Genomic DNA, 26,766 nt, shown 5'->3' with positions numbered 1-26,766 from the left:
AAAAAGAAAAAGCAGAGAAGGCTGTTACGAACACAAGCTTTTGTTAAGAGCTGTAACAAAAGTTTCTGATCCTTGGATTTAAAAAGAAAAATTTCAGGTAAGCATGTCACTGAGTTCCACCTGTACTATTGAAAATTCACTGTAATGTAAAAGGCTTTTCCACAGAGACTGCAATATGCTGCAGAGAAAAGTTAACATGCAGTCAGTTATTTTGGTGTATGTGTGCATGAAAAAAAGGCAAAAGTACTGAAGCAAGAAGTGAGATCTGAAGATGACTGTTGCTATACAGGCTCTCAAGAAACACACACAGCCCACAGCAATGCTTTAAGAGTTTCAAAAGTACTATGATGTAATTGCAATGACTGTTGAACATGCTTGATTTAAAACAATGCATAACACTGCAGTTCAATTACCTGTTTTTCACACACACGCTTTCTAACTGCCTTGCTTACTAGCTGCTGAAGGGCCTCACACAATGCATTTTACTCAGGTTTGCCACTAAGTTCCAATGGTGACTCCAGTTTGGTTCAACATAATTCCAAGGCATTGTCCCCCACCCAAATTCGTTCAAATTTGTTTCAACTCTCTTTTATCTTCCCACCCTTTTCTTAACCACAATTTGATATCAGACATAAGTTTGAAAATTGGTTTCACTTATACTGGGATGGTGACAAGCCAATTAAGGAAGCAGCAACCAAAAGGTGCCTAAATTTACCATGGATAAGCCAACAGATGAATAAGAGAGCAAACTTGAGGTGGCTTCAGAGGTGTGCCTTATTTACAAAATGTAGAAGTTAATACTGCTTTGTTATATATAGAAATAATCCATGTTGCTTAGCAGCAATTAGAGCAAGCTCCTCTCATAATTAAAAAAGTTTGAGTCTTCTTGAGAATGGACTAGCACCATAAGAACTGGACACCTGGAGAAACATGAGGAAAGTCTCTTCGGAAGCAGCTAGTATCTCTTGTATCTACTTTCAGCAAAAAATTAGTAAGAATCAAGAGATCAGAAACTGGATCACAGTCCTTCAATAACAAAAAAAATCCCAAAAAGCCTTTTAGGGCATGTATATACAGATATAAATTCAGCGACTGTCAGGCAAGCTCACAAAATAAAACCAGAGGCTGTTTAAATTTATTTAGAGTATTAAGAAAATCCTATTATGGTCCAGATACCCTGACAGGGAAGAGGAATTTCCTGAAACTTTGAAATTAATATGGAAACTCACCATGCTCAGTTTTTAATAATATATTTAAGAGAGACTGTGAACCAACTACTGATTAGCCTCCTGCCCTTCCTAAAGCCTATTAGCCGATTAGTACCAAACATCTACTAACGTCCTACAACTCTATTATAGTTATGGCTCAAGGGACTTGCAGAGGCTTTAGTGAAAATTTATTGGGGGGGAAAAAGCAGCAGCAGCAGTGTAGAAAAGGAAGGAAAAAATCATGCAAATTCCTTAGACTTAGTCCTCCAGACTTAAAGATGGAAAAGAATCAACTTTCACCTTTTCCTTTATTGCATCAACCTGCAAAGGAATTCAGAAGGTGCAGCTTAGAAAAAAATCAAATTCCATATTGAGCATAAAAAGGTAGAATCAGCAACAAAGGTTTAGGGGAGAAACATCTAACCACTAAAAAAGGTATGAGAAAAATGAAAATAAAGGGCATACTGTAAGCAAAATTTAGAATTTATATATATTCTTAACTTCAGAGCTTACTGCAGAAGAATTTATGCTAGAGTCAGTGTGAAAGAAAGCAGCTAGTAAAATTTATAGCACTTTGGTTAACAGCAGCTTAGAGCCAGGTCTCACAAGTTGGCATTATGCATAAGAAAAGAATTCTCATCTATGGCTAAGATACTATGGACTTATACACAAAAAGTATTAATTTTTAAAATATTATTACTGAACACAATGATAACTACTTAGATGGTAGCCTAAAAAAATACTCAGTATACTGGGGTCTGTTAGTAGTGCTATTTCCCCCCTTTGAAAAGGCATGCTGAACAGATCAGATGTGAAATGAATTTTATTAAGTATGTTTTCTCTAATGAAATGGATCCTTTAGGATCATTTTTAAATGTTCGACAACAAAAAATCTAGTAACTGTTGAAAATAGGGTGAATAAAAATATCTAACATCAAAACGGGACACTAAGATAAATAAGTGACCTTTATAAGATTATATCCCCAGCTTGTTTAATGTACTTTTAGAAAACATGTCATTACTTGTTAATCTCCTATGATATTTTAAAATTAGGGGTTAAACTATCAAAATATTGAGAAGATTAACAGGATGTTAAGAATATAGGTGTAGCTTCCCCAGGGGAACTAGGCATACATATTAAAGTCAAGAATCAACCAAATAAAGGGAATCTATACTACTATTTCTAGATATATGAATTGTAAGAACTGATCTAAGGAAGATAGTTTGAAAAAAAATTTTAATCAAATATTAAAAAAAAAAAAAAACACCTAACATGCAATGTAGAAGTAATACTATTCATCCTCAGAAATACATTGAGGATAAACATTCTGGCAAGTTATGATTTGAGTTTCCTTTTCCATGCAATGTCATTGGTCAAAAATTAAAAATTTATGGAAAACAGGAATATTTTTGAATAAACTAAATAACTTACTTTTACTAGAGAAAAAACATTGAAAAAAAAGAAGTCTGCACATGGAGTTTTATATATTCAAGATAATTAGTTCTGAATATACCCAGAGATGCCATTACCTTTGTCAAATATTCCTTCATGACCTGGATGAAATAGGGCATGGCAAAATCCATGATATTGTGCCTCCAGGCGGTTTCCAGGACAACATCTGGCCTTAAAAGATCATAACAGGTAAAGAGACAAGCTCCAAAGCACTCTCTTTTTTCTTCCTGCAAAAACCACTGTAGGAGTTCTTCAGCCAACTCAGTATCTTTAGATTCAGAGGCATACTGCATTGCATCCTATTCAAACAGATGAAAGTCAAACATTAAACTCAAATATACTGAAACTGGTAAATCAAGCAATACAATGGGGTGGGGGAGAAGAGTACCAGTTATATAATTTAAATTAAATATTTGTTGAAAGAAAAGGAATAGACAGATAAAGCATTCTTTTTTTGTGTGTGTGTGTGAGAGAGGTTTGAAATAAAAATAAGATAGTCCTAGAATGAAGAAATTCACTTAACTATGATATCCTCAAATGGGGGCTTAAAGGTAATTCTCATATTCATAAGCTAATACTTTAAAGACCATAATCACTTGTAGTATACCACGTTAGGATTAACACAATCATCCAGCAGTTGGTTTAATGGCCCTGTCCCCACCAACTCCATCCACCTTGTACAGGCTATCTTTCTTGCACAGCTCTACACTCTGCTTCCAGCGATTGTTGCCTTTGAAGAGATAAGCAGCAATTCTTCTGAACTCAATGAGTTCATGTTTTTCCAAACGCTGAGCAAGTGAGATATTGTCAAAGTTGTCGTAAGCGTCTATTGATGTTCGCAGAGCCTTAAAAAAAATAAAAGAAAAGCCATTCAAATTTTAAATCAGTGTCCCATTCTAATTTTATGTTCCATTATTCCTCATCAGTAAGCCATTATGTACATAACTGATTGTATATGACATGATCAATGTATGGCATGTATGTATGATGATGACCAGTAAATCATTATTAAATGTGACAGTCTAGATTCAAGCATCAAACCACAAAGTTGTAATCTAATAAACAATCATCAAGGTTTTTCAATATAATTATGTAACAAAGACCTCGAAGATACTGTAAAATTTCTAAAGGTGCAATTTTCTCCAAGGTTTTTCATATCACGGACTAACATGAATGGCTATGAAATTTGGAAAATTTATAATTTGAAGGGTAAGATTTCATACTCTGAGGAAACTCCTGATACAACTCAACAGGATAGGCATGGGATCTGTGCCTAAAAGAAAAAAGAGCCCACTGAATCTTAACTCTTAATTTTGTTCTCATGAAGCCCTTCACAAGGGAAGGATTACTAAACAAATTCTAATATGGTATTGGACAAGAAAAGCAGTGAATAAATATAGTTAATACCAAGTAAGTTTTAAGGATTAGTTAAGAGATCAAAAACTTTTCAACCCTATATATAATCTAGATGTTTAGGGATAAAGTAACCATAATTTTTTCTAAAGAGAGATAAGATATAAGCAAAATTCTGCAAACTTGGCACTTCATTAGGAGGAAGTCAAATTTATCAATTTACACCTCATTAAATTTAAATCATAGGCATACAAATACCCACCGTTTAAAATTTTAAGGATAATGGCCTCTTTTTGTTTTAACTGCAAAACATACCAATTTTACAACCTAATGATAACCCAAGTTTTGAGAATATATGCAAGAATCAAAAGGTTTTACCTGATAATCTTCTTCTGTAATAAAGAGGTTGTTCAGTGATTCATTCACAGATTTATTGTTGTGGTTCTGAACTGAACGCAAATATGGTTTCACCAGGGGTAGCTGTTTAACCTTTAAAATAAAGAGTTTGTTACAAATATAGCACATGGGTAAAGTTCCATGGACAAAAGTTATTCAAGCATGTCTTAGATCCTGGTTATGATATTTTGAAGTTTTAAAAATAAATACCTTGCTGAAATAATTGACTGCACGAGTATGATCCAACCGTGGAGACAGCACCATCAGCAAATCATTTAACAACAGAGGCTTGAATTCTAAGTAGAACTGTATTGCTCTGTAGTATAATTCCACATTGGCAACCTAAAATGGGAAAAATCCATACATAAGTCAGAGTTACTTCCTAATGAGCTTACGTATTCTGAAGCCTTCGTTTTGTCTTCTGAAGAAGGTACATACCTTGGTAATGATATCTTTGAACTGCCCTTCTTTCCATGCATCAGTGGGATGATTCATCATGGTAATTATGGCATTATCATATTCTTCATACTTGTCATACAAAAACACCAATTCTGCCCAAAGATGAGCTTGTTCTGCAGCTCTTAGCACCTATGTAAGAAAGATTTAATTGCTTTAGATATGAGTCTTTGATTCTACTTAGTAGTCCAAAAGGGGGTATTTTAAAATATTAGTTTTAGCCATAGTTGCCTCCAAATGTTAAAGGCTGGTTACCTTAGGTATATTCACTCTGGACCAGAACAGCTCCAAGTGCTCCCTCATTTTCTGTGGCTTAAATTTAGAATACAGAATGGCTAATTCAGTGAACATCCCCATGTGAGCTCGCTCAAGTCCCAGAGCTGCTTCCAACATTGTTATCAGTTCTTCAAAATATCCACGATCCTGAATAAGGAAGATAGTAAATTAAAGAAAGGACTATGTGTGGCAAAAGCTCTCAATTAATATGAAAGACTCCGGCTCATTACCTGATAGTAGTTAATAAGTTCCTCTAATTCATCTGCATGTACTACAATATGAAGCCCACACATCTGAGCAAGACGGAATTCTTTCCCATCTACACAGGCAAAACAGACCTACAATAAAAATGTCAAATATGTGAACTCAAATGTAAACGTTGCTAATTCGATTCACAGTTTAAAGAGCATTTCTAAAGAACACCTTAATTCTTCACTCAGACAGGTGTTGAGATTACCTCTTTCCATGTTCGGGTACTGTTTGCTTTCCTAGCTCCATCAACAGCTGCCTGATATTCACCCAGGTGAACCAGGGTAGATGCCAAGCGTCCAAAATTGGAAACATTATTGTACAACAACTTAGCAGCATCATACATTTTTTCATCATAACAACGATCACCAACCTGGAAAAAAAAAGGACAATCCATTTTCAGCGAGCCTAAACTTAATCCTTTCTCCAAAGTTGCAACTCAATGTAACAGTGAAAAACAATGTTTTTCCTGTAAGGTATTTTTCCTTGGAAATCTTCAGCTGTGATGTGTTGATCCTACTAAGCTAATGATGTTGCTCAACTAGTTATTTTAACATTTAAAAAAAAAAAAAATGAATAAGAAACCTACTTGCTGGATATGAGCATTATTTGGCCCATTGATGAACTCTTCTAACTCTGCAAGGCGGTTTGTTTTAGCCAGTGCGAATATCAGTTCTGTCTCCACATAGGACTCACGAGCCTTCTTACGGGCCATCTGCAAGTACTTGACCAGTTCTTCCCAGTTTCCTAGGTATAGGAAAAGAAAAAAGAAATATAAGCACTGACATCTTAACGTTTATCTTTTCACCCGAGCAAATGAGAACTACTATTAATTTCCCTTTAAGGAAAACATTATATATAACAAATATACACAGTGTAATACACCTATAATAGCAAAACTTCTATTAAACTTCTGTATTATCACTAATGAAATGAATAGTGGACATCCCCTTTCCCTTAGAGCTGTAAGTTAGAGCTCCATCAGAATTTTATGAAAATTCAAAACAGAAAATTAATCGTTCCCATGAACCTTGCAAGCTCAAAAAATGCAGCTTCTCTTTGTCTGCACTAAAATGGAGGGCTACATGTTTTCAAAAGTAACCCTGAAGTATCTAATTCCTACTTAATTCAGAGTACACAATTTATCTTAATGTTTAGCTTAATCAGAGCTTAGATACATTTTCTGAGGTCACAAATACATAATAGTTAAGAAGTCGCACCACTAGTGTTGGCAGCCTGAACAACTTCCATGTAAGATGAAGGATCATCTGCTTTGATGTAAGAGTCAATGGCTTCTTTCACCATTCCTTTCTGCAACTGGGCTTTTGCAAGCTGACTCCAGACCGCAGGTTCATTGCAGCGTTCAGCAAATTCATATGCCCGATCCAAGTTTCCAATATGTTCAATTAAAACCTAAGCAACCAATTTTTTAATTAGTGTTACAGTAAAATGAATCTCAGCACACAGCAATTACACTGAAATGGCTAGGATTTTATTGCTCTCCTATGCCATAGCAATTGGTTATGCTCATCCTCAAAGGATAATACATATATTGAATCATGAGAAATCATTACATTTAGTATATAAACTTAGGTAACCTGAAAGTTTATTTACCTGCACTGCTGAAGTATTGACATCAAATTTCCGGAAAATGGCAAATGCTTCTTCAAAGAGCTCATTGCTGATGGCGATATTGGCAATATCTGGAGCATCATAATTATCCAGGCGGTTAATATACTCCATAACACGGGTACGATCAGCCTTGATTGCAGTGAGGATTAGGAGATTTTGCAGATTTCTTTAAGATAAAGATTTAAACACAATATTTTAATAGCTCATTAGTGCCAAGGAATAAGCACTGTGGCTATACTAGTAGAGTTTTTTGTCTCAGGAGGTAGGGAGAGAAGAGGAGGGTATTAAGAGTGAGAATTTAGACAGTATACTCAAATCTTTGTCTCTTTGTTCCTTCCCAAAACTGACAGACCATAATGAAAGACTGAATATAAATAGCCAATGGAACCCTCTCAGAGCATACCTGTGTTCACTGAATACGGAGTTATCAAGAACAATTTTCTCCAGCAGTTCAATAAGTTCATTAGGAAGGTCTGCAGTCATAAAAGCCTTGACAGTTACTGATACTTCTTCAGGGTCCTGAGTCTCAGACAAGGCTGTCTGCACAACCTACAGAGGATATACAGAAAAAAATTTTTGAGAATCAAAGTGATTTTTGAAGATACAATCTAATAAAACTAAGTTGGTTTTTCAGTAGAAAACTTGAAATAGTCAGAAAAAAAAAGTGGAGGAAAAATACTTTTTTACCACCCAAAAGTATTCATACACAAATTCATGTATAACTAGATCATATATACTTCCATTCTCCTGAAAAATTACCCTACTTGTATAATTTCAATCTTTTCTCTCATTAAAAACATTACTCATAATAACCACTCCCCATTATCACTTTAATGGCTACATATAATTCAGCTACATAGATAAAGCATTATACACTCAATAATTCCTCTGTTTTCGGCTATTTGCACGGTTTCCAGATGCTGCAGTATTTTTTTTCTGAGAAGATTTATATCTATTTAAAATTTTTCCTTAGAAATGCTTCCTAAAAGAGGGATGAAAAAAAAAAAAAATAGCTTGCATTCTTTTTTATATTTATATTTCCACAAGGAGAATTTAAGAACCATTATAACAACCTTTAATTTTTAGGGTTTAAAATTTTTTAAAAAAATATATATTTTATTGATTTTGTACAGAGAGGAAGAGAGAGAAATAGACAGTTAAAAACATCAATGAGAGAGAGACATCAATCAGCTGCCTCCTGCACACCCCCTACTGGGGATATGCCCGCAACCAAGGTACATGCCCTTGACCGGAATCGAACCCAGGACCTTTCAGTTCCCAAGCCGACGCTCTATCCATTGAGCCAAACCGGTTTCGGCAGGGTTTAAATTTTTTTTAAATATTATATGATTATAACCCCACAAATCTCTCTTGCAGTTTTATGCTTACTAGGGAAGAGATTTAACATTTACTCCACTTAGTCTTTTGTATTTTCTCTTCTATCAATTCTCATTCTTAGATTGTCTTAAATCAACTTAGTCAATTCTCAGTTATTAATAACAGCAATTCTTATTTTACTAAATGTTTAGTTTTCTATTTTCCTTTTAAATACACACACACACACACACACACACACACAAAATATATATTTTTAAAAATAATTAAATGTTTAAAATGTTTCTTTTTACTGCCTTCTCTCATAGTTAAATATGGTTCATGTGTATGATGTGGGGGAAAAAGAGGTTTTATTCATAGTTAAAAGATTAGCCTTAATCCCATTTGTCAACTTTACCTGGTCAATTAGAGGTCTCCGATAAGGATTGCTTTCCAGCAGCACACTGCCCCACAATTCTGGATCCTTCCGGCGTACCAGATAGCGGGAAAGACTTTTGAAGAGGGAATTCTCATTGCAAACCTAAATAAGATATTAAAGATTAAAGATTAATTTTAAGGTAAGAAGTAAAGACTTTTTATAACTGACTTTACTTTTATTTTTTTTATTTTTTATTTTTAAATATATTTTATTGATTTTTTTACAGAGAGGAATGGAGAGAAATAGAGTTAGAAACATTGATGAGCGAGAGTCATCGATCAGCTGCCTCTTGCACACCCCCTACTGGGGATGTGTCCACAACCAAGGTACATGCCCTTGACCAGAATCGAACCCAGGACCCTTTAGTCCGCAGGCCGATGCTCTATCCACTGAGCCACGCTGGCCAGGCAACTGACTTTACTTTTAAAAGTTATTCCGTATCATTTGTACCCTGATTATTGTTTTCTAGGATAAAAAAAAAATCCAGTTTTTACATATATTCTTGAAGAGGTTACAAGCAAGTATTCTACTCTACTTGTCTATTAGTACTGCACGTTTTAATTATAGAGGCTTTGTAATGTGCTTTAATATCTGGTAGACCTAGTTCACCTTTATAGCTTTCTTTTCAGTGTTTTACTAGCTATTCTTGTGTTTATTTTTCCATATGTACATGCATACATATGTTTATGTGTACATGAATGGATGTATGTACATAGATGCATCTATTTCCTAGCTCTGATCACTGAAAGATCATAGAAGCAAATACAAATACACCTAAAGGCCCAGATCTGAGTATTTTAATCCTCACTCAAGGACATACTTAAGAGAGAGGGAGGTGAGAGAGACTGAGGGAGTGAGGCGGTGGGAGGGAAAGGCTGAAAGAGGGAGAAACATAAATTGGTTGCCTTCTATATGTGCCCTGACCAGAGATCAACCACAACCCATGTATGTGCCCTGACCAGGAATCCAAATGGCAACCTTTTGGTGCATAGGACAACACTCAAAGAACTGAGCCACACAAGCTAAGACCAATTCTGAGTTCTAAGTAGCATTCCCCACTATAAAGGATGTGAGTTCCCTGGGAAAATGGCAGATTCCAGGGTTGGGAGGGTCCAAAATAAGTGTGATGTAACTTGTGCTAAAAAAACAAGGATGTGCTCGGAGAATGATGAGACCATAAAACAAAGCCCCAGGAGGCAGGCTGCAGAGGTTTTTATCAGCCAAAACTGGGACATTTTAAGCATCAAAAAAACAGTGGTGACCTATTGAATCAAACAGGGCTTCATGAGTACATGAAAATATGAGTGCTGACTAATAAATGCGGAGAATGTGCTAGACTTGGAAAATTGTCCTTATGCAACCAACAAATTAAGAATGGTTTAAGCCGAAACCGGTTTGGCTCAGTGGTAGAGCGTTGGTCTGCGGACTGAAAAGTCCCAGGTTCAATTCCGGTCAGGGGCATGTACGTTGGTTGCCTGCCGGTAGAGGGTGTGCAAGAGGAAGTGGGTCGGTGTTTCTCATCGATGTTTCTAGCTCTCTATCTCTCTCCCTTTCTCTGTAAAAAATCAATAAAATATATTAAAAAAAAAAAAAAAGAATGGTTTAAGAAGAATCAATAGATTCTAAATTGGCATAGAGGAGGGGCACACAACATTTGCATGGTTTTAAGTGTTTCCTTGCTGACTTAAGGTCTGCAAGAGGAAATATAATTATACAGTAAAGAAACTGACAACAGTAAAAAGTGCCTCCACCAATGAAGGACAAAAGAATGCCAGGTAATAGCATGTGAAAGACAAAACATCATTTAGGTAATATTCTGGATGGAAAACATACAATCTAAAGCTAATTATGAGGAGCCATCAGAGAAACTCAAAAAGAATAAGATTCTCTTACACTGTGAATGTACAAATTGCCACTAAAATTTTCACTTATAAATGATTAACATTATGTAAATTTCACTGCAATAAAAAGTTACAAGTAGGAAAAAAAAGACTACATTTATAATGATGTATTTTTTAAAAGGCTGAAGAATTATCTCATATTAAAAAAAGACTAAAGACATATGACAACTATATGCACTATATAATCCTAGACTGGAAGGAAAAACTGTGGTAAGAAACATTATTTGGTCAATTGACAAAACTGACATAAATTTTAAGAAATATTCTGTCAATCAAAGTGACTGAAGTTCGTTTCTATGTATTTATGAAAGAAAATATCCTTATTCTTAGGAAATATATTCTGCAGAGGTACAAGCCATAATGCATGCAACTTTATCATATGTTTAAAAGATGTATGCATGTACATAAACCATGAACACAAACAATGGTGCGGAGAATGCCTACAGTGGTATGGAAACCAGATGGAGAGGGAGTAATGGGGGGGAATCTGTAGCACTCTCAATAACAGATAAATTTAAAAAATTTTTACAAAGGGGTGGGGGGGGGAGATGTAAGCATTCTGGGTATGTATATGAGAATATATAAGAACACAAGCTATAAAACTAGTGCAGTTAACGTTAATAAGTGAAAATAGATTTGATCTACCATTTTGGCCACTTTAAATTCACAATCATGGGCAAACAAAAATTTTTTTAAAACATATCTTCCAAAAATGACTGTCTTAAAACTACTCTGAAACTCTCAAAATTCACTAACCTGACATTATATAACACACCTGGTGTACAACATTCGTGCACTGAGGGGTCAGGGGTATCCCTCAGCCCGGTCTGCACTTTCTCCCAGCCTGGGACCCCTCAGGGGATGTCCACCAGTCGCACTCAGAACATCCCTCTGGCGGTCTGGGATCCCTCACTCCTTACCACCCACCTCCAGGTGGGAGAGGCTCCGGCCACCGCCACTGCACTCACCAGCCATGAGTCTGGCTTCTGGCTGAGCAGCGCTCCCCCTGTGGGAGTGCAATGACCACCAAAGGGAAGCTACTGTGTTGAGTGTCTGCCCCCTGATGGTTAGTGAGTGCCATAGCAACCAGTCATTCAGTCAATTTGCATATTAGGGTTTTATTATATAGGATTTTTTAATGCAGCCTTCTTAATAAAACCTACCTTTGTTAGAGTAAGTAAATAAATAAATAAATAAATAAATAAATAAATAAAATGCATCCTTCCTTCTACACGTTCAGCTAGCAGTACTCACATTAATAAGTTCCAGGTCACACTGGCCACGCTCATAAGCCACACAGGCCAGATGTGGATCTCTCTTCTCACAATATTTTCCAACAACACGACTGTCATAATAAGGATTTTCACGAAGAAATCTCTCTGGGTTGTTATTACTGTCTATGTAGATTTTGGCTAACGCATTGTGAGTAGCAGGCTCCTCACAGCCCTCATGAATCCTGGCCTCTAGCCAAGGCAGAAGCAGTTTCAACCTAATAAAAACAAACACATGTACACATATTGTATTATAAATAACAAACTCTTAACATGCTAACTATTTAAATAATGTGCTTTCTCATACATTATTTTGTATTCTCAACAACCCTATTATAAATTGGGAAATAAGACTCAGAGGTGGTTAAATGATTTGTCCGAGATTACACAGAAGGAATGTAAGACTATATTCTCCCAACCAACAGGGAGGCTGGGAGAATGTATGATATAGAAAAAAGAGATTATCGGTTCTTAAACTGTTGTTTTTATTGATTTCAGAGAGGAAGGAAGAGGGAGAGAGAGAAACATAATTGATGAGAGAGAATAATTTTTTGGATGCCTCCTGCACCCCCCCCCCCAACTGTAGATGGAGCCTGCAACCCAGGTACGTGCCCTTGAATCTGGGACCCTTTAGTCTGCAGGTCGACACTCTATCTACCAAGCCAAACAGGCTAGGGGTAAGTTGTTCTACTTTATACTGGAGAAAATATCTAGACTTTGGCTAATTTTGTTTAGGAGTGAGCTAGGACATGGTATAAAAAAATAGGCCAGATTATCTGAGGTTTCTCTCAATTTTAACACAATTAACATATATTACCTACAGCCAAGAAGAGACAGCATCCTAAATACACACTAGGAACAAAATGTAGTATCTTTAGAAGCTCTGGCTTAATCGTTCTAGCAGTTGTATGGTCATTCCACCAGAGGTCATGGTTTCATTAAGCTATAGTTTGTTTCAATGGATTAAATCTCAAAAACTCCCAGAGAAAGAGCAGTAGGCCATTATTTTGGCTATCAAATTCATGTAAATACTTACATCACCATTTTCTCCTCATTTAATATTAAGATTAAAGAAAAATTAACCTAGAGTTAATAGGGAACTCTTTTCTCATTATTCTTGAAACTAATTTATTTAAGAACCACCGTGTTTCCCAAAAATAAGACTTCCTCGAAAATAAGACCTACTTATAGGTTTCCTTCTGAGTGAAATATAAGGCATCCCCCCGAAAATAAGGACCCCCCGAGGCTAAACATGAGAGATTTGGTGCACTGATTCTGAAAGAAATGGAGTCACAAGAAATTCACCAGGAAACTCAGGAATTGGATTGTTATGATGATGTTCCAGAAGATGATGACATGATTATCATTCAATAAATGAGTAAATTCTTGATACTGTAGGATTCACAGTTTGTCTGGTTTGTGTTGACAACTACCGTACTACTGTACCGTATACAGGTAATAAATTTCCTTTATTTTCATTTAACAATAAATGTGTACCGTATTCTTCTTCATGGAAAAATAAGACATCCCCTGAAAATAAGACCTAGCGCTTCTTTGGGAGAAAAAATTAATATAAGACACTGTCTTATTTTCGGGGATACAGGGTAGTTAGCAAATTCAGTGTCATACCTAACTAAAAAGAGGCTTTTCACATAGTTTACATTAAAAGCACATACAAAGTCAACCCTTGTAGCTCTAATTATAAATATGCAACACAAGTGACTAACCAGGTTAAAAGATTTTTTGTACGATAGCTGCAATGTTTCAGAAAAGTTTTTCTTTAAATTAACGTTGCAGTTAGCCTATCACTTCTAAATTGGTTGTTTCCAGGGAATTATGGTCCATTTATTTTTTCAACAACTGACAAGTTACATTTTTATTCATTTCCAGGCTAGGAGAGACTTATTTATCCCAGTTATGAAGGTTAAACAGTACTACACCTGTTTCTTTTTTCAACCTCAGCAACAAGCTCATCAGTAGAAAATTGACCTCTTACAACAAGAATTAAGTTTTTAATGACATCTTCAGAGCAATCAACATCAAGTAATCCTCCAATAACCACAGGAAGTCGACTTGGATTCACCTAAGGGTTAAAAAAATTTGAAGAATGTCTAATATAAGCAAAAATGAGCTTTAAAAATAAAAAATTTCCCCCTCTTTTAAGCTCAGTTTTAAAAGTTCAATAATAAACAGTCTAACTTGGCAACTGGACTGAGGAATTTAGCCGGAAGTCTGGCTTGGTTAATGAATTATCTCAGCATTATTCCAAAGGATAAATTAAGTCCAAAAATGCTAAAAGTCACAGAATTTTTAACACATTAAGTCCACTATAGCAAAACTGTCTTTCTGTTTTTAGAGTTAGAAGGTGCAGTTTTTTGTATCTATATTTAAGATGCTTTTTAAACTGTGCTTTGGAGTCTATGGCCTCTACACAGACACTTCAGGTGCTACCAAGTAAGGAGGGCATTGGCCATCCAACTTTTCAAACTACAGCAGTTCTGATCTGTTTTATATACTGGGCATGCAAGTAAAATTTTAATCAAAGAAGGATTTGGGCAGGAAAACATTCTGAGAGCCACTGTAGCAGACCACAGTTTCAAAAGGGTGAAGATTTCCAGAGTGAAATATAAAATCTACAATGAGATTTAATTTTTAGGTTATGTAAGTATTACTTACCTTCTGTACATATATCTCTATATACTTTTGAAGATTATTTCTATATAAGTACAGCACCAAATCATGGACAAAGTCAAATCGATCACACACAATGATGAGTGGTAACTGATCTGTTAGCTTCGCTTCCTGTGGGGAAAAAAGAACAAAAAGAAACCTTAATTTCCTCCTTCTGTGAGATATCAAATCTATGTAAAATATGAGGATCTCTGTTTTATACCGGTGGGAACGGATCATATAAACCTGGTTGTTCTCCTAAAGAAATTCCCAATTGCTGAAGAAAGCGTACCATTTTCAGTAATTTTTTATTAATCAATACTTAGATCCATAGCAAAATACCAGGTCCTTCCCACACATACCCTTAACCAAAAAAAGTAACAAATTAAGATTAGTGAGCTACCACTGGCATTCGGGATATAAAATCATCACAGCAGGACTTTCATTAATGATTAATAAAATAGAATTGAGTTATTTAAGACCAACAGTCATATTGTCAAAATGTTGACATAAATGGCTTTTACTTGTTTCAAACTAATGACTTTTTTCACCCCTCCCTAATTCCATTCTATATGGCCAACCTCTACCATTCGGTTACAGTAAAGCCTACAGGGAGCAACATGATGGTGACAGCCATGAATTAAACACACCACATCTTGCTATAAGAAAAAAGCTAAGAAAAAGAAAACATGTAAAGAAAGACATCTTTAAATTGCTACTGCTTTTATCATTACAAATACCAAGCTATAATCCTACTTTATAGATTGACATAGATGTTACAGACAGGAGATAAGACCTGTATTGGGCATTTACCTGAAACATGTCCTGTTACATTCCACAGACATAAGGTAAAGCACAAAAAACAACAGTTTCCATCAGGAATTCATTTACACACAGTGAAACATTGCTCAATATATGATCTGTCTATGAAAATCTGCTAAGGAAGTAGAACTAAGTAGAGTAGGACTTTCCCCAATGACAGCCACTAAGAACACTATTTGCAAGGTTAGAACAAAATAATACCTAAGTCTAGAACATATCAGTCACCCAATTCTATATAATAGGAGAGGAATATGCTAATTATTCATTATGCCCTGAGGTGTAATGTCGGGCAGCTTAAGGACCAGATCATGGATGGGGGGGAGAAGGGGGGCACGGCAGCGAATTACAAGTGGGCTGCAGAGCTACAGGGCAGGACAGGACAGCGGGCAGAGAGCTACAGGAGGGCAGCAGCAACCTACTGGCACACAGATTTGTGTGCAGGGCTACTAGTTATAAATAATTTGAAGATTAGTCTATGAAGTGTTCACAGAACACAAAACTAAATCTGGGAGTCATGAGAAATCCCAAATAGAAGATCAAAAAGGCATGCATGGGTTTGGATTTATGATAGGCCTATACCCCTGGGTCTTTCATAGTGCCCCATGGCAGAGCAAACTGTGGCTTTGAATCATTGCCTGGCCTCTGCCCATAGGCTGCAGGCACTGAAGCAGGCTACACAGTGGAGGGCAGGGGGTGGGGATGGAGGGGAGAGAGGGAGGGGAGGAAAGGCTGTAAATCTGAAGTGGAAGTCAGCTGCAGACTTTTCACACATTAAAGAAAGTCTAAAGCAGGGGTGGGGAACATTTGGCTCTTGGGCCATATAAGGCCTGAGAAATCATTTGGTATGGCCCTTCCAAGGCAAGAGGGGTGAGTTAATGAAATGTTCAACCAAATACAGTATAGCAGGCTAATTTTAAGTTGATAATTTTGTATGGCCCTTGAATGATGTTATAAATATCCAAATGGCCCTTGGCCGGAAAAAAGGTTCCTCACCCCTGGTCTAAAGCAAGTATTTAACAGCATGGAAACTATACTAAATAGCTGCCATAATCATCTCTAGAAAGAGTGTTTGATCTACTTATGAAAAGATTTCAATAAGCTAAGTTTTGCCGAAACCAGTTTGGCTCAGTGGTAGAGCGTCGGCCTGGGGACTGAAAGGTCCTGGGTTCGATTCAGGTTAAGGGCATGTACCTTGGTTGTGGGCACATCCCCAGTAGCGGGTGTGCAAGAGGCAGCTGATCGATGATTCTCTCATCGATGTTTCTAACTCTCTATCCCTCTCTCTCTTCCTCTCTGTAAAAAATCAATAAAATATATTTTTAAAAAATAAGCTAAGTTTTTCCTATTAAATAAACATCAAAAAGTTAGTGGGTCATACTAATCTTCTTTATCCTGTTTAAAATACAAATAAAATATTATGTACTTTTATTTTATCATTTAGGGAGAAAACACACTTGCAAGTAATCTAAGATTACTTAGGTATTCTATTCTCATGCGTGTTTACTTTTCTGCTGGCAAAGACAAACATACTTTATCTATGCCTCCTCCCTCCCAAATACTTAAGATTGAAAAAATAGGCAAAAATCTAGAATTGATACTTTATTGATTGCCTAAATTTGCACATGATTTCACACATGTAAGTAATGCTATTAACATTTTAAATTATTTAAAAGTTTACCCTCTAGCTATTATGGTAAAAGATAAAAATTAAAATTATATAAACATTCAGAGGTTGTCATAAACATGAAGTTACTCATTTAACTAATATTTTCTAAGTACCCAGGTACCAGACACTGTACTTATACACTGGAAATATAGCAGGGAACAAAGTAAGCATTCCCTCAAAGGATTTACCCTGTAGTGGGAAGAGGCAATACTGTTAAGTGTTGTTGTTTTTTTAATATATTTTATTGACTTTACACAGAGAGGAATTGAGAGGGACAGAGAGTTAGAAACATCGATGAGAGAGAATCATCGATCAGCTGCCTCTTGCACACCCCCCACTGGGGATGTGCCCTTGACCAGAATCGAACCCAGGACCTTTCAGTCCACAGGCCGACGCTCTATCCACTGAGCCAAACCGGTCCCGGCTGTTAAGTGTTATTTTTTTAAAAGCAGAATATGGGGGAGGTAAGGTTAGGCTAGGGTCATCTGAGACATCCTTTCTCATGACATCTGATGAGAAATCTTAAAGAACGTTAGGACTTAGGTCATGAAGGTCAGAAAAGCGGAAAGGAGTACAAGCAAAGACCGTGGGCAGGAGAGGGCTGGGGAGTGCCAGAAATAGCAAGCAAGTCAGTGTAGGTCAAGCAAAAGCAGGAAAGGAAAATTGATAGAAGATTAAAAGTAGCAAGAAGCAGATCATGGATCTGGAGAACAGTTCCATGCTTTGTATGGAGATCTATAATTCCACAAAAACTTAGGGCATGAGCCAAATGATGCTAATATCATCATTTCTTCCTGCTAACAGGTTACTGTACATGGGAAGCCATATTCTAACAATCTTTGTATTTCTAGTGGCTAGTATATAATTGGCATTGGAATGTCCAAGATCAGATTCAGAGAAGTATTTTTCTTATTACCACAGAGTTTACATATACCACCAGTCAATTATCATATAGCTAGTACCTCAAAGCTTACTAGCAGTGATGATGAGATGTAGCATTGCAGCTACCATACTATTGGTCAATAAGAAAAGGAAATAAAATGTTTTAATATGTTCATTCTCACTACTAGGATGAAAGGCTGGATACAATAGTAGCATCTTAGTATTGAGTTCCTATCTCAGATTATTTCAAGATAAGACACCAGGTTTACCTCTAACTCAGACTGAAATTAAAATTCCTTCAAGGAGGAATAACTCAAAACCGAAAAGAAACAAAATTTAAATTATTGTTTTTCACATGTAGGCTGGCACTACCTTATTTACAAGGCCCACCAACACAGCTTATTTACAACTGTTATAACCTGAACACTTAAGGCCTATGAAGGTAGTTGAGAAAAACTTGTGGTTGAAGAAACCAAGGCTGAGTTAATTTGCTTAAGGTAACAGGTCGACATAATAGATAGAAATGGAATTTAAACCAGGTTTGACTGGTTCAAAAGCCTGTAATATCCATATCTATGCCCCTACTCTATCAGGCTTGTAACCAATTTACAAATGTGGAATGGGAATCATCTAATTAGATCTCATAGACTAAGCAACTTAAGGCTGCACCATCTCAGTATCCAGGTAAGTTTTTTGAAGTTTAAGAACATAATGTTTTAGTCCTGCTTTACAAATATATATATGTATATATATATTATATATTTCATAAGTCAAATATTAATATTCAATGCTAAAGAAATTGAGACTGAAGCATAAAAGCTGTGAGCTTAATAAAAACAAAAAGAAATCAGCTTAAGAATCTGGTAGTATTTTTAAAAAAGGAAACAGTCCTGACAATCAAATGAGGAACTGAACCAGTGTTAGGGGTACACTAGCCAAGCATAAAGCATCTTACCTTATTTCTTATTTGGAGTTTTTTTGACACCAGAATGTCTTTAGTTCAAACACATCATACTAGCCAGGGCACTCAGACTATTTATAATGGTTAAGACATTAAATTATAAAGCTATATATTTTGGGGAAAGTTTATTTTTTAATCTATAATACAGGGTTACTTGGACTATCTCATTACTGAAACCCCAAAGGTTTGGGGGTATTTAATTTAGAGCCCTATCAGCTAATACAACTGTGGTGACAGTATAGGCGTAGGAAAAGCCTATTTTTTCTACTGAATTATACATTAAACATTTTGGTTTTAGTTTCAATCTAAAATTCTTCCAAAAGACAAAAAAAAAATGTTCAAGAACTTTATATTGTTCTGGAGTCATTTCATATATATAAATAAATGTTTAGGGAGATAAACTGTTCTATAGTCTTCCTGAATTTTAGAGGCAACTAACATTTTAAAGTTTTATTTTCCTGTAAAAGTAACAAGTAGGAATGAGAATAAAGGTAAAGTTAAGTTGAACTTTAAACAACATTAACTGCCCTCAGGTATACTTTAAAGAGCTAAGAATCTTTAAACCATTACTCTTCACTTCAACATAGGCAGCTCTTTCTTTTCTAGAACTAAATTCCTGTGTCACAAATCTGAGGTTTTTTGTTTACTCTTACTCTCAATTTATGAATTACACATGATTAATATTTAGTTTCCAGAGTCAGGCTAATTTGATGACAGAAATAAACCTGTTATATATGCAGTAGAGACTCCTTAAAATGAGACAAAAGGCAAATGATTGTAATATTCAAAAGGAGACTAAATGATATTCTAAAATGACACCGAATATCTAAAATCATTTTCAAAGTGAAAGAAAGGACATCTTTAAGATAGTGCAATTTTTTTCTTCTTTTAAAGAGATGGACTAATTCTTAAGTATTACTTACCAATTTCCTTCCCTATTTCAAAGGAAACCACAAAGTATTAAATTTGGAAGAAATAATTCAGCACATGATTTCAGAATGTTAAGAATTTTACATTTAGGGGAACTTTTTTTTTTTTTTTAAACTAACCAAACCCTTGCAGAACTGCTGATCTTCAACCCAACCAGAAACTGCATTACTCAAAATCACTTACCTTGAGAAAATTCTTGACTCGCTCAGGATCATAGCAGTTGCTTTCTCGGCAGATTCTTTCTACTTCTTTGATCTGCCCAGTCTTGCAAGCTGCCTGAATATATTTAAAGTGCACATCTGGGTCCTGACTAAAGTTAACAATGGATCCCAGAAAATAAAAGAGACCTTAAAAAACAGATAATTGAAATTAAGTACAGGTGCACTTTTAAGAATAACAGAACTGTATAATATTTAAGCAATTAAAAAACATGTTATTTCAATTTTATAAAAAATAAGCACATACTCAACACTCCCAAGTAAAAACTGGTTGCTCAAAAAACTCCATAAGAATATGAATTAATCTAGTAATTAGTTCAATAAAGGGATTTGCACCTTAATCTTGAACAAAACAAACAAACAGAAAATTGAGCATGGCCAGCGTGCTCAGTGGTTTAGCATCGACCTATGAACCAGGAAGTAATGGTTCGATTTCTGGTTAGGGCATATGCCCAGGCTATGGGCTTCATCTCTCTCATCATTAATGTTTCTCTCTCTCTCTCTCCCTTTCCTTTCCTTTCCTTTCCTTTCCTTTCCTTTCCTTTCTGAAATCAATAAAAATATACTTAAAACAAAACAACAATAGAAAATTCAACCCAATGTTTTCTAATAATAAATAGGAGGCAGCTACTTAATACCAAACTAATTATCACATCATATTCCATATGACAAGTTTTAAACGAAGACGCTTATAGCAGGTGTTTTTCCATAGGCAGTTAATAGGAAACATACAAAAGTAGTTTGAAGAGAATTTAATGCAGTGCTGTTAATACAATAGCCACTAACCACGTGTGGCTATCAAGCACTTGAAATGTGGCTAGTGTGACTGAAGAACTAAATTTTTAATTATATTCATTTTAATTTCTTCAAATTTAAATAGCTGTATGTGGCTAGTGGTTACTGTACTGAATAAAGTAGTATAAATTTAGTGCATAGTTAACATACAGAAACAGAGAACTAGTAGAAATCTTATTCCTTCTGTCTAGAGCAATACTACAAAAAGAGGGGAAAAAGGTAACTGGGACCAGAAGTTTATCTAATGAACCCAAGAGCCACCCAACAGTGATTACATTAGTACTCAATACAGCAGTGGTTTTCAACTGGGGGTGATTTTCTTCCCAGGAGACATTTGGCAATGTCTGGAGATATTTTTGTGTCACAACTGGTGGCGCTGAACCACACTGGCACTTAGTGAGTAGAAGCCAGAGATGTTGCTAAGAATCCTACATACACCCGCCCACCATACGTTATCCAGCCCAAAAGGTCTGAGGTGCTGAAGCTATACAAACCAGCTGAATATAATGACAAGTCACAAAACATCCTTGGTTAGAAACATTTGCCATTATAAGAGTCAAACAACATAGCATGAAAATTTATCATACCTGATCACTAGTCACTAGTATTTTCATTTTACACAACTATTACAAAGCCACTATATATATATATATATATATATATATATATATATATATACACACACACACATATATATATTTGTATCTTAAAAGTCTGCTTTTATTTCATCTATAAAATATGCAAGCAATCTGTTCACTGCAGATCCCTAGAATCTAACATAAAAGATACTCGACAACATCTATTGTCCCATAAAATTAAGCTTGGGGAGATAAAATTTCTAATAGCCTGTGAACATAATAATACCCCTTTTGGTTATCTTAATTAAAAAACAACTCAGAAATTCCTAATTACCTTCAAAACTTTTGAAAGATTCAAACAGTTCAATCAGAGACTGAGTTGACAGTTGTTCATGATACTTAGAAGCCACTTGAACACAGATCTGCAGATTTTGGCGAATATTGGCAGACAGCATGGCTCTGAGGCATTCTAGGGAGTCTTCTACTGATAAGGATCCAAAATAATTCACTAGCCACTAGAGGACAAAATAAATAAATAAGTATATAAATGAAATAAAACTGAACCTAATGGTGATATGAAATTATCATCATTCAGTACCACAAACACATTTTCAGTATACTGTTTAATCATATCTAAGACCACCCATTAGGTAGGAAAATGAAATACCTCAGGGTTAAGAAGATGGGTGTGAACAACTGCACGCTTAATATCATATAAATCAGTGAAGTGTTCCAATGCACGTTGCAGTAGGCCAGCCTTTTCACACAGCTGAGCAATATGAGCCCGGTCATAATGCGTGAACATCTGATTCCCTAGGATAGCATCTGCAACCTGTAAAACCACAAACAGGATAAGTTTAGTTTACCAGCCCATTTATATTTGTAATTCTACATCCAGATTACATATAAAGATCCAACATCTAATTCATAAAGGGTTGTTAAGTAAATTTTCTTAAAGAATAGTCATCTCAGTTGCTTCAAATAACAATCTAAGAAGCAATGAGTAAATACTAAAAGAGTGTTGAAAACACCTTAAAAGTATGAACACATATACCTGAGGTGCATGCATAAGGTTCATCTCAAGCAACCTAGTCTGTAAAGGACCTTCAGATGGGCGATTATTCTTCAGGGCATCAAGCAAGAATGCAGTACACTGCTGAATTAGATTGTATTCCATAAAGACATCCACAATCTGCAAAAAGATTTAAAGAATGTTGAGATGTTTAAAAGTGGCTTTATGATACTGTGGATAATATGTAAATGAAAGGAAATTAAACATTATCTCATTTGTTTTACATATAAAAAATTGCCAGACCAAACAAACCCCAGACTTAAAAAATGTTATTTGGACAGTTTAACTTCATAATTTAAAAACAAATTTCTGGGCCCTAGCCGGTTTGGCTCAGTGGACCCTGCAGACTGAAGGGTCCTTGGTTTAATTCTGGTCAGGGACACATGCTTGGGTTGTGGGCTAGATTCCGTGGTATTTTGTGGAAGAGCTACACTCAAGGCGCCAAAGGGCCGTAGTTTGTTGGCGACGGGTTTAGAGCATCATCCCAATATGCCAAGGTTCTGAGTTTGATCCCTGGTCAGGACACATATATGAATCAGCCAATGAATACATAGTAAGTCAAACAAATCGATGTCTCTCTGTTTCCGTCTCTTTCTCTCTCTCAAATCAAATTTTCAAAAAAGAAAGCTCTGGCCTGTGTGTTTAGTGGTTAGAATGTCGGTCACAGGTTTGATTCCCGGTTAAGGGCATGTACCCGCCGGGGTGAGTGTGGGAGGCAATCAGTATATGTGTCTCTGTGACATCAATGTTTCTCTCCCCCCACACTTCCATTTTCTCTGAAAAGCAATGGAAAAAATATCCTCAGGTGAGAGTAAAAAAAGAACTATTTTTGTTTTGTGGAGTTACTTTTAGTTCTGGTAAAAACAACTATTATTCTCCTATATTTTTCATATATCTACCTATACATCTCTAAACAAGAAGTCCATTTTGTTTGTTTTAAAACTGTATATAGAGCCCTGACCAGGTGGCTCAGTTGGTTGGAACGTCATCCCAAGCACCAAAAGGATTACAGGTTTGATTCCCAGTCAGGGAACATGCCTGGATTGCGGGTTCAATCCCTAGTCAGGGTGCATATGGGAGGCAACCAACCAGTGTTTCTCACATTGATGTGTGTGTGTGTGTGTGTGTCTCTCAAATCAATGAAAGCATGTTCTCTGGTGAGGATTTAAAAAAAACAAACCCGTATATAGATGGTACCATACTATCCATTTGTCTGCAACTTGCTTTTTTCTGTATATGTATATAAGACAAAGCTTTAATTTCTAGAAATTAAATGATTAACCCATTCTTCTCCGAATTGTTTAAACTCAAATCCCCACATTCTCTATTTAAATTAACTTCTACCAATACATTTTCATTTCTTTACCTGTGTGATATCAGCAAGAGGTTCTTCATCCTGAACTAACATTTGAGCAAACTGCTGTCCCTGATCTGGACTGATACGCATGACATTTCTCAGCAGAAAGATCCAATCTGGAGTGTATCCAACCTACAAATAGATAAAAATTTAAACCCCACCACAAAGTTTCCTTTTTATATAATTTAAAGGTTGTTTTTCTGCAACAGAATCTTACTAATATAGAACTAATATAAAACTACTGATGGAAGTACATTTTCAGTTTTAAGATGTTCAGTTTGGTCTTGGTTTATATTAGGCAAACAGATGATTAAATAGCTGTAAATTTTTATAATAGGCTTCTTCATTTTTGATGAATGACTATTTTAAAAAGTTGTTTTTTTTTCTAACAGGTTAAGCATGCTCCTGATATTTTAAATTCTAGTAAACTGTATAAGAGTAATTCTCTATTTTTTAATAAGTGTAATTCTATGTGGGACTAAAATAGGGCTTTTATACTTTTCCCAGTAACTAAAAATTTAAGGATATTCACTATTAAAGTCATTTAGAGTTTCTACAGGCTAATTTCTCTTTAATGTTTTAATGAATTTTTTTTTGTTGAGAATTTGTTTCATTGAACTCACTTTTTTAGCATACAAAACAATCTTCTGAACTTGACCAGTTTCTGCAAAGCACTGAATGACTTTATTTGGGACATTAGCCCTTAGGTACACACTAAGTGCCAAAGTAGGGTCCACAGATTTCACAAGGTCACCTAGTTCTTCAGAACATTCCAGCTGTCCAGAGGAAAAATAGAGATTGGTTAGTAATTCATAAGTTTTCATAAATGAGCAGCTAACACTACTTCCACTATAAATAATATGATAACAGTTACTCAATTGTCCTAGAATATATTACAAGTATTCAGGGGTTGAGGTTAGTAAAGATTCTTGATTATGTATCCATACCAATGTCTCAGTAGAATTTTCACACATCCCAATTAAGAAAAAAAGTCCAACAAGATTTTATACATACAGATATTACCAAATGCCTTGTTAGAAATGTAAATACTTAAAAAGCAGAATCTTGTACTATTAAGAATATTCAGACATCTGACCCACATGGTCCAATTTTTTCAAAATAAAGTAACTTTAAATTGGTCCGAAGGTTGTGGGTTATTGTTAAGCTGATTAACATCAAAATAAAGTAACTTTAAATGTAATGTTATAAAACGAAAAGTTGATACTAAGTTACCAGTTGAGGCTTACCATAAGCACCATTATTAAAATTAGGGTATAATTTTTATGTCTGAAGAACCTAAGCTCCATTATCTTCTTGACTTTTGGATTTAAGGTTACAAAGCAGGACACTCTAATTTCACAAGGTCAAACAGATAAAAAAGACTGAATTTTTAGGTGGTAAATAGGTAGATTCCCTTCTCTATACATTCAACCTGCCTTAGTCAGCAGCCCAGGCTAGAAAGAAGTTTCCCTAAGAGTTTTGCTTTACATATTAAGAGTTGATTTTCTACTTTAAATGGCTATGTGGCTATGTCAGAGAATAGCCTTTATCATTGATCTTCAGTATGGAGAAGTTGTATTGAAGTATATCTCTTAACTAAACCTGCTAATTAATGAAGAGTTGACTACTATCCCTTTTACTACAAATAGATCCCATATGACCATTCACAAAAAAAAAAAAGGTAATATTCAGAAAGCTTTCACACTGTTATATAGGTCAACTCAGTTACCTTGGCTATCACCATCATCCCTTATCTTAAACAATTGAGATGGACCTCAAATACTCGCTATTGTGGTCATTAACTGTTCCTCAGCAGACTCCTATCCAAGCATCCCAACTCTGATGTACTATCTCCAGTATCCTATAAGACTGCCTGATTAAGAAACAAGGACTTAGAATTAGGCACGTAAAAATACTACCAACATACACGAACACTGAAAAGTATAACATTAAATTATTCACTACTCAGAGTGCTTTAAATAGTACCACCTTATTCTTGACATAGCTTAAGAAATGGCAATTCAATATTGCCACTTTATCGAGAAAGGCTTTTTTATGTTGGTATAAAGGGAATAAAAACACTGATGGATTATTCAAACTTGTTAACTGCCTTGCAAATAAGCAACATTTTCCATAATGTGCTCTAGAAAACAAAATGCAATTAGATGTTCTATGTGAAAAGAAATCAGTTAAGTATGAATGAATATAAAAAGCACAGAGAAATCCTGCAGTAAAGAAAGCTGGTTAACATTTTTTAAAGGTTCATATTTAAATAAATTTCAAGAAACTGAGTTAAATATTTTCCCATGTAATGCTAATTTACATACTGTGAAATCTCTCTGGGAATTTTTATCACTGCTAATTAGCCCTGCTGTCTTATTAACATATCTATGGTCCAACAATTTATATAACATATTTCTCACACCCAAACATAGTTACTACTAGCAAATACCACCATTGTGATGATACTTGGGAATTTCTCAAAGAAAAGATATATTTGAATGATTGAAAATACTGTGCATATTAAATGTGGGATGTGAGAGATAGGAATATATTCTTATATACAAATGAATGTTATATATATTGACAAATATGAACACATACTGAAGTGTCTCACACTAAGCTTTTCCTGAAGCAAAAAGCAATTTGCTTCCAGGTTAGTGGTTCTAACTACCCAGCACAAATTCTGAATTCCATTTAAAATACTAAACAGCCAAGACCAGTTTGGCTCAATGGATAGAGCGTCAGCTTGGGGACTGAAGGGTCCTCGGTTCGATTCCAGTCAAGGGCATGTACCTTGGTTGTGGGCATATCCCCAGTAGGGGGTGTGCAAGAGGCAGCTGATCGATGACTCTCTTTCATCGATG

General features: G+C 35.5%; 1 protein-coding gene and 1 non-coding gene across 10 annotated transcripts in view; one reads left to right on the top strand and one right to left on the bottom strand.

Annotated features, from left to right (window-relative positions):
- CLTC (clathrin heavy chain) overlaps positions 1–26,766 on the bottom strand; it is a 66,640-nt gene that overhangs the window by 11,168 nt on the left and 28,706 nt on the right. For 4 of the 9 annotated variants that reach the window (XR_004990321.2, XM_036451449.2, XM_036451444.2 and 1 more), the window contains 23 exons: positions 24,523–24,675; positions 23,909–24,031; positions 22,525–22,662; positions 22,138–22,302; positions 21,805–21,985; positions 20,063–20,226; positions 14,625–14,750; positions 13,889–14,031; positions 11,932–12,166; positions 8,756–8,878; positions 7,427–7,572; positions 7,006–7,189; positions 6,612–6,804; positions 5,981–6,138; positions 5,600–5,764; positions 5,373–5,480; positions 5,122–5,289; positions 4,849–4,998; positions 4,621–4,752; positions 4,393–4,503; positions 3,336–3,506; positions 2,739–2,960; positions 1,509–1,529 (listed from right to left, as the gene is read on the bottom strand). Coding sequence is in view for 8 of the 9 variants with exons in the window: in XM_036451449.2 (XP_036307342.1) it covers positions 1,509–1,529; positions 2,739–2,960; positions 3,336–3,506; positions 4,393–4,503; positions 4,621–4,752; positions 4,849–4,998; positions 5,122–5,289; positions 5,373–5,480; positions 5,600–5,764; positions 5,981–6,138; positions 6,612–6,804; positions 7,006–7,189; positions 7,427–7,572; positions 8,756–8,878; positions 11,932–12,166; positions 13,889–14,031; positions 14,625–14,750; positions 20,063–20,226; positions 21,805–21,985; positions 22,138–22,302; positions 22,525–22,662; positions 23,909–24,031; positions 24,523–24,675 (3,480 nt within the window). In the remaining variant the exon portion in view is untranslated. The remainder of the gene's footprint in view (positions 1–1,508; positions 1,530–2,738; positions 2,961–3,335; positions 3,507–4,392; positions 4,504–4,620; positions 4,753–4,848; positions 4,999–5,121; positions 5,290–5,372; positions 5,481–5,599; positions 5,765–5,980; positions 6,139–6,611; positions 6,805–7,005; positions 7,190–7,426; positions 7,573–8,755; positions 8,879–11,931; positions 12,167–13,888; positions 14,032–14,624; positions 14,751–20,062; positions 20,227–21,804; positions 21,986–22,137; positions 22,303–22,524; positions 22,663–23,908; positions 24,032–24,522; positions 24,676–26,766) is intronic. The other 5 variants (XM_045586376.1, XM_036451447.2, XM_036451448.2 and 2 more) reach the window with 3 other exon arrangements.
- LOC118726696 lies at positions 15,989–16,122 on the top strand. The gene has a single exon (XR_004990377.1). It is a non-coding gene; the product is annotated as a small nucleolar RNA SNORA42/SNORA80 family (small nucleolar RNA).

Source organism: Pipistrellus kuhlii, unplaced genomic scaffold, assembly GCF_014108245.1.
Source record: "Pipistrellus kuhlii isolate mPipKuh1 unplaced genomic scaffold, mPipKuh1.p scaffold_m20_p_22, whole genome shotgun sequence".
Classification (NCBI taxonomy): Eukaryota; Metazoa; Chordata; class Mammalia; order Chiroptera; family Vespertilionidae; genus Pipistrellus; species Pipistrellus kuhlii.
This window is presented reverse-complemented; position numbering and strand designations above follow the sequence as displayed.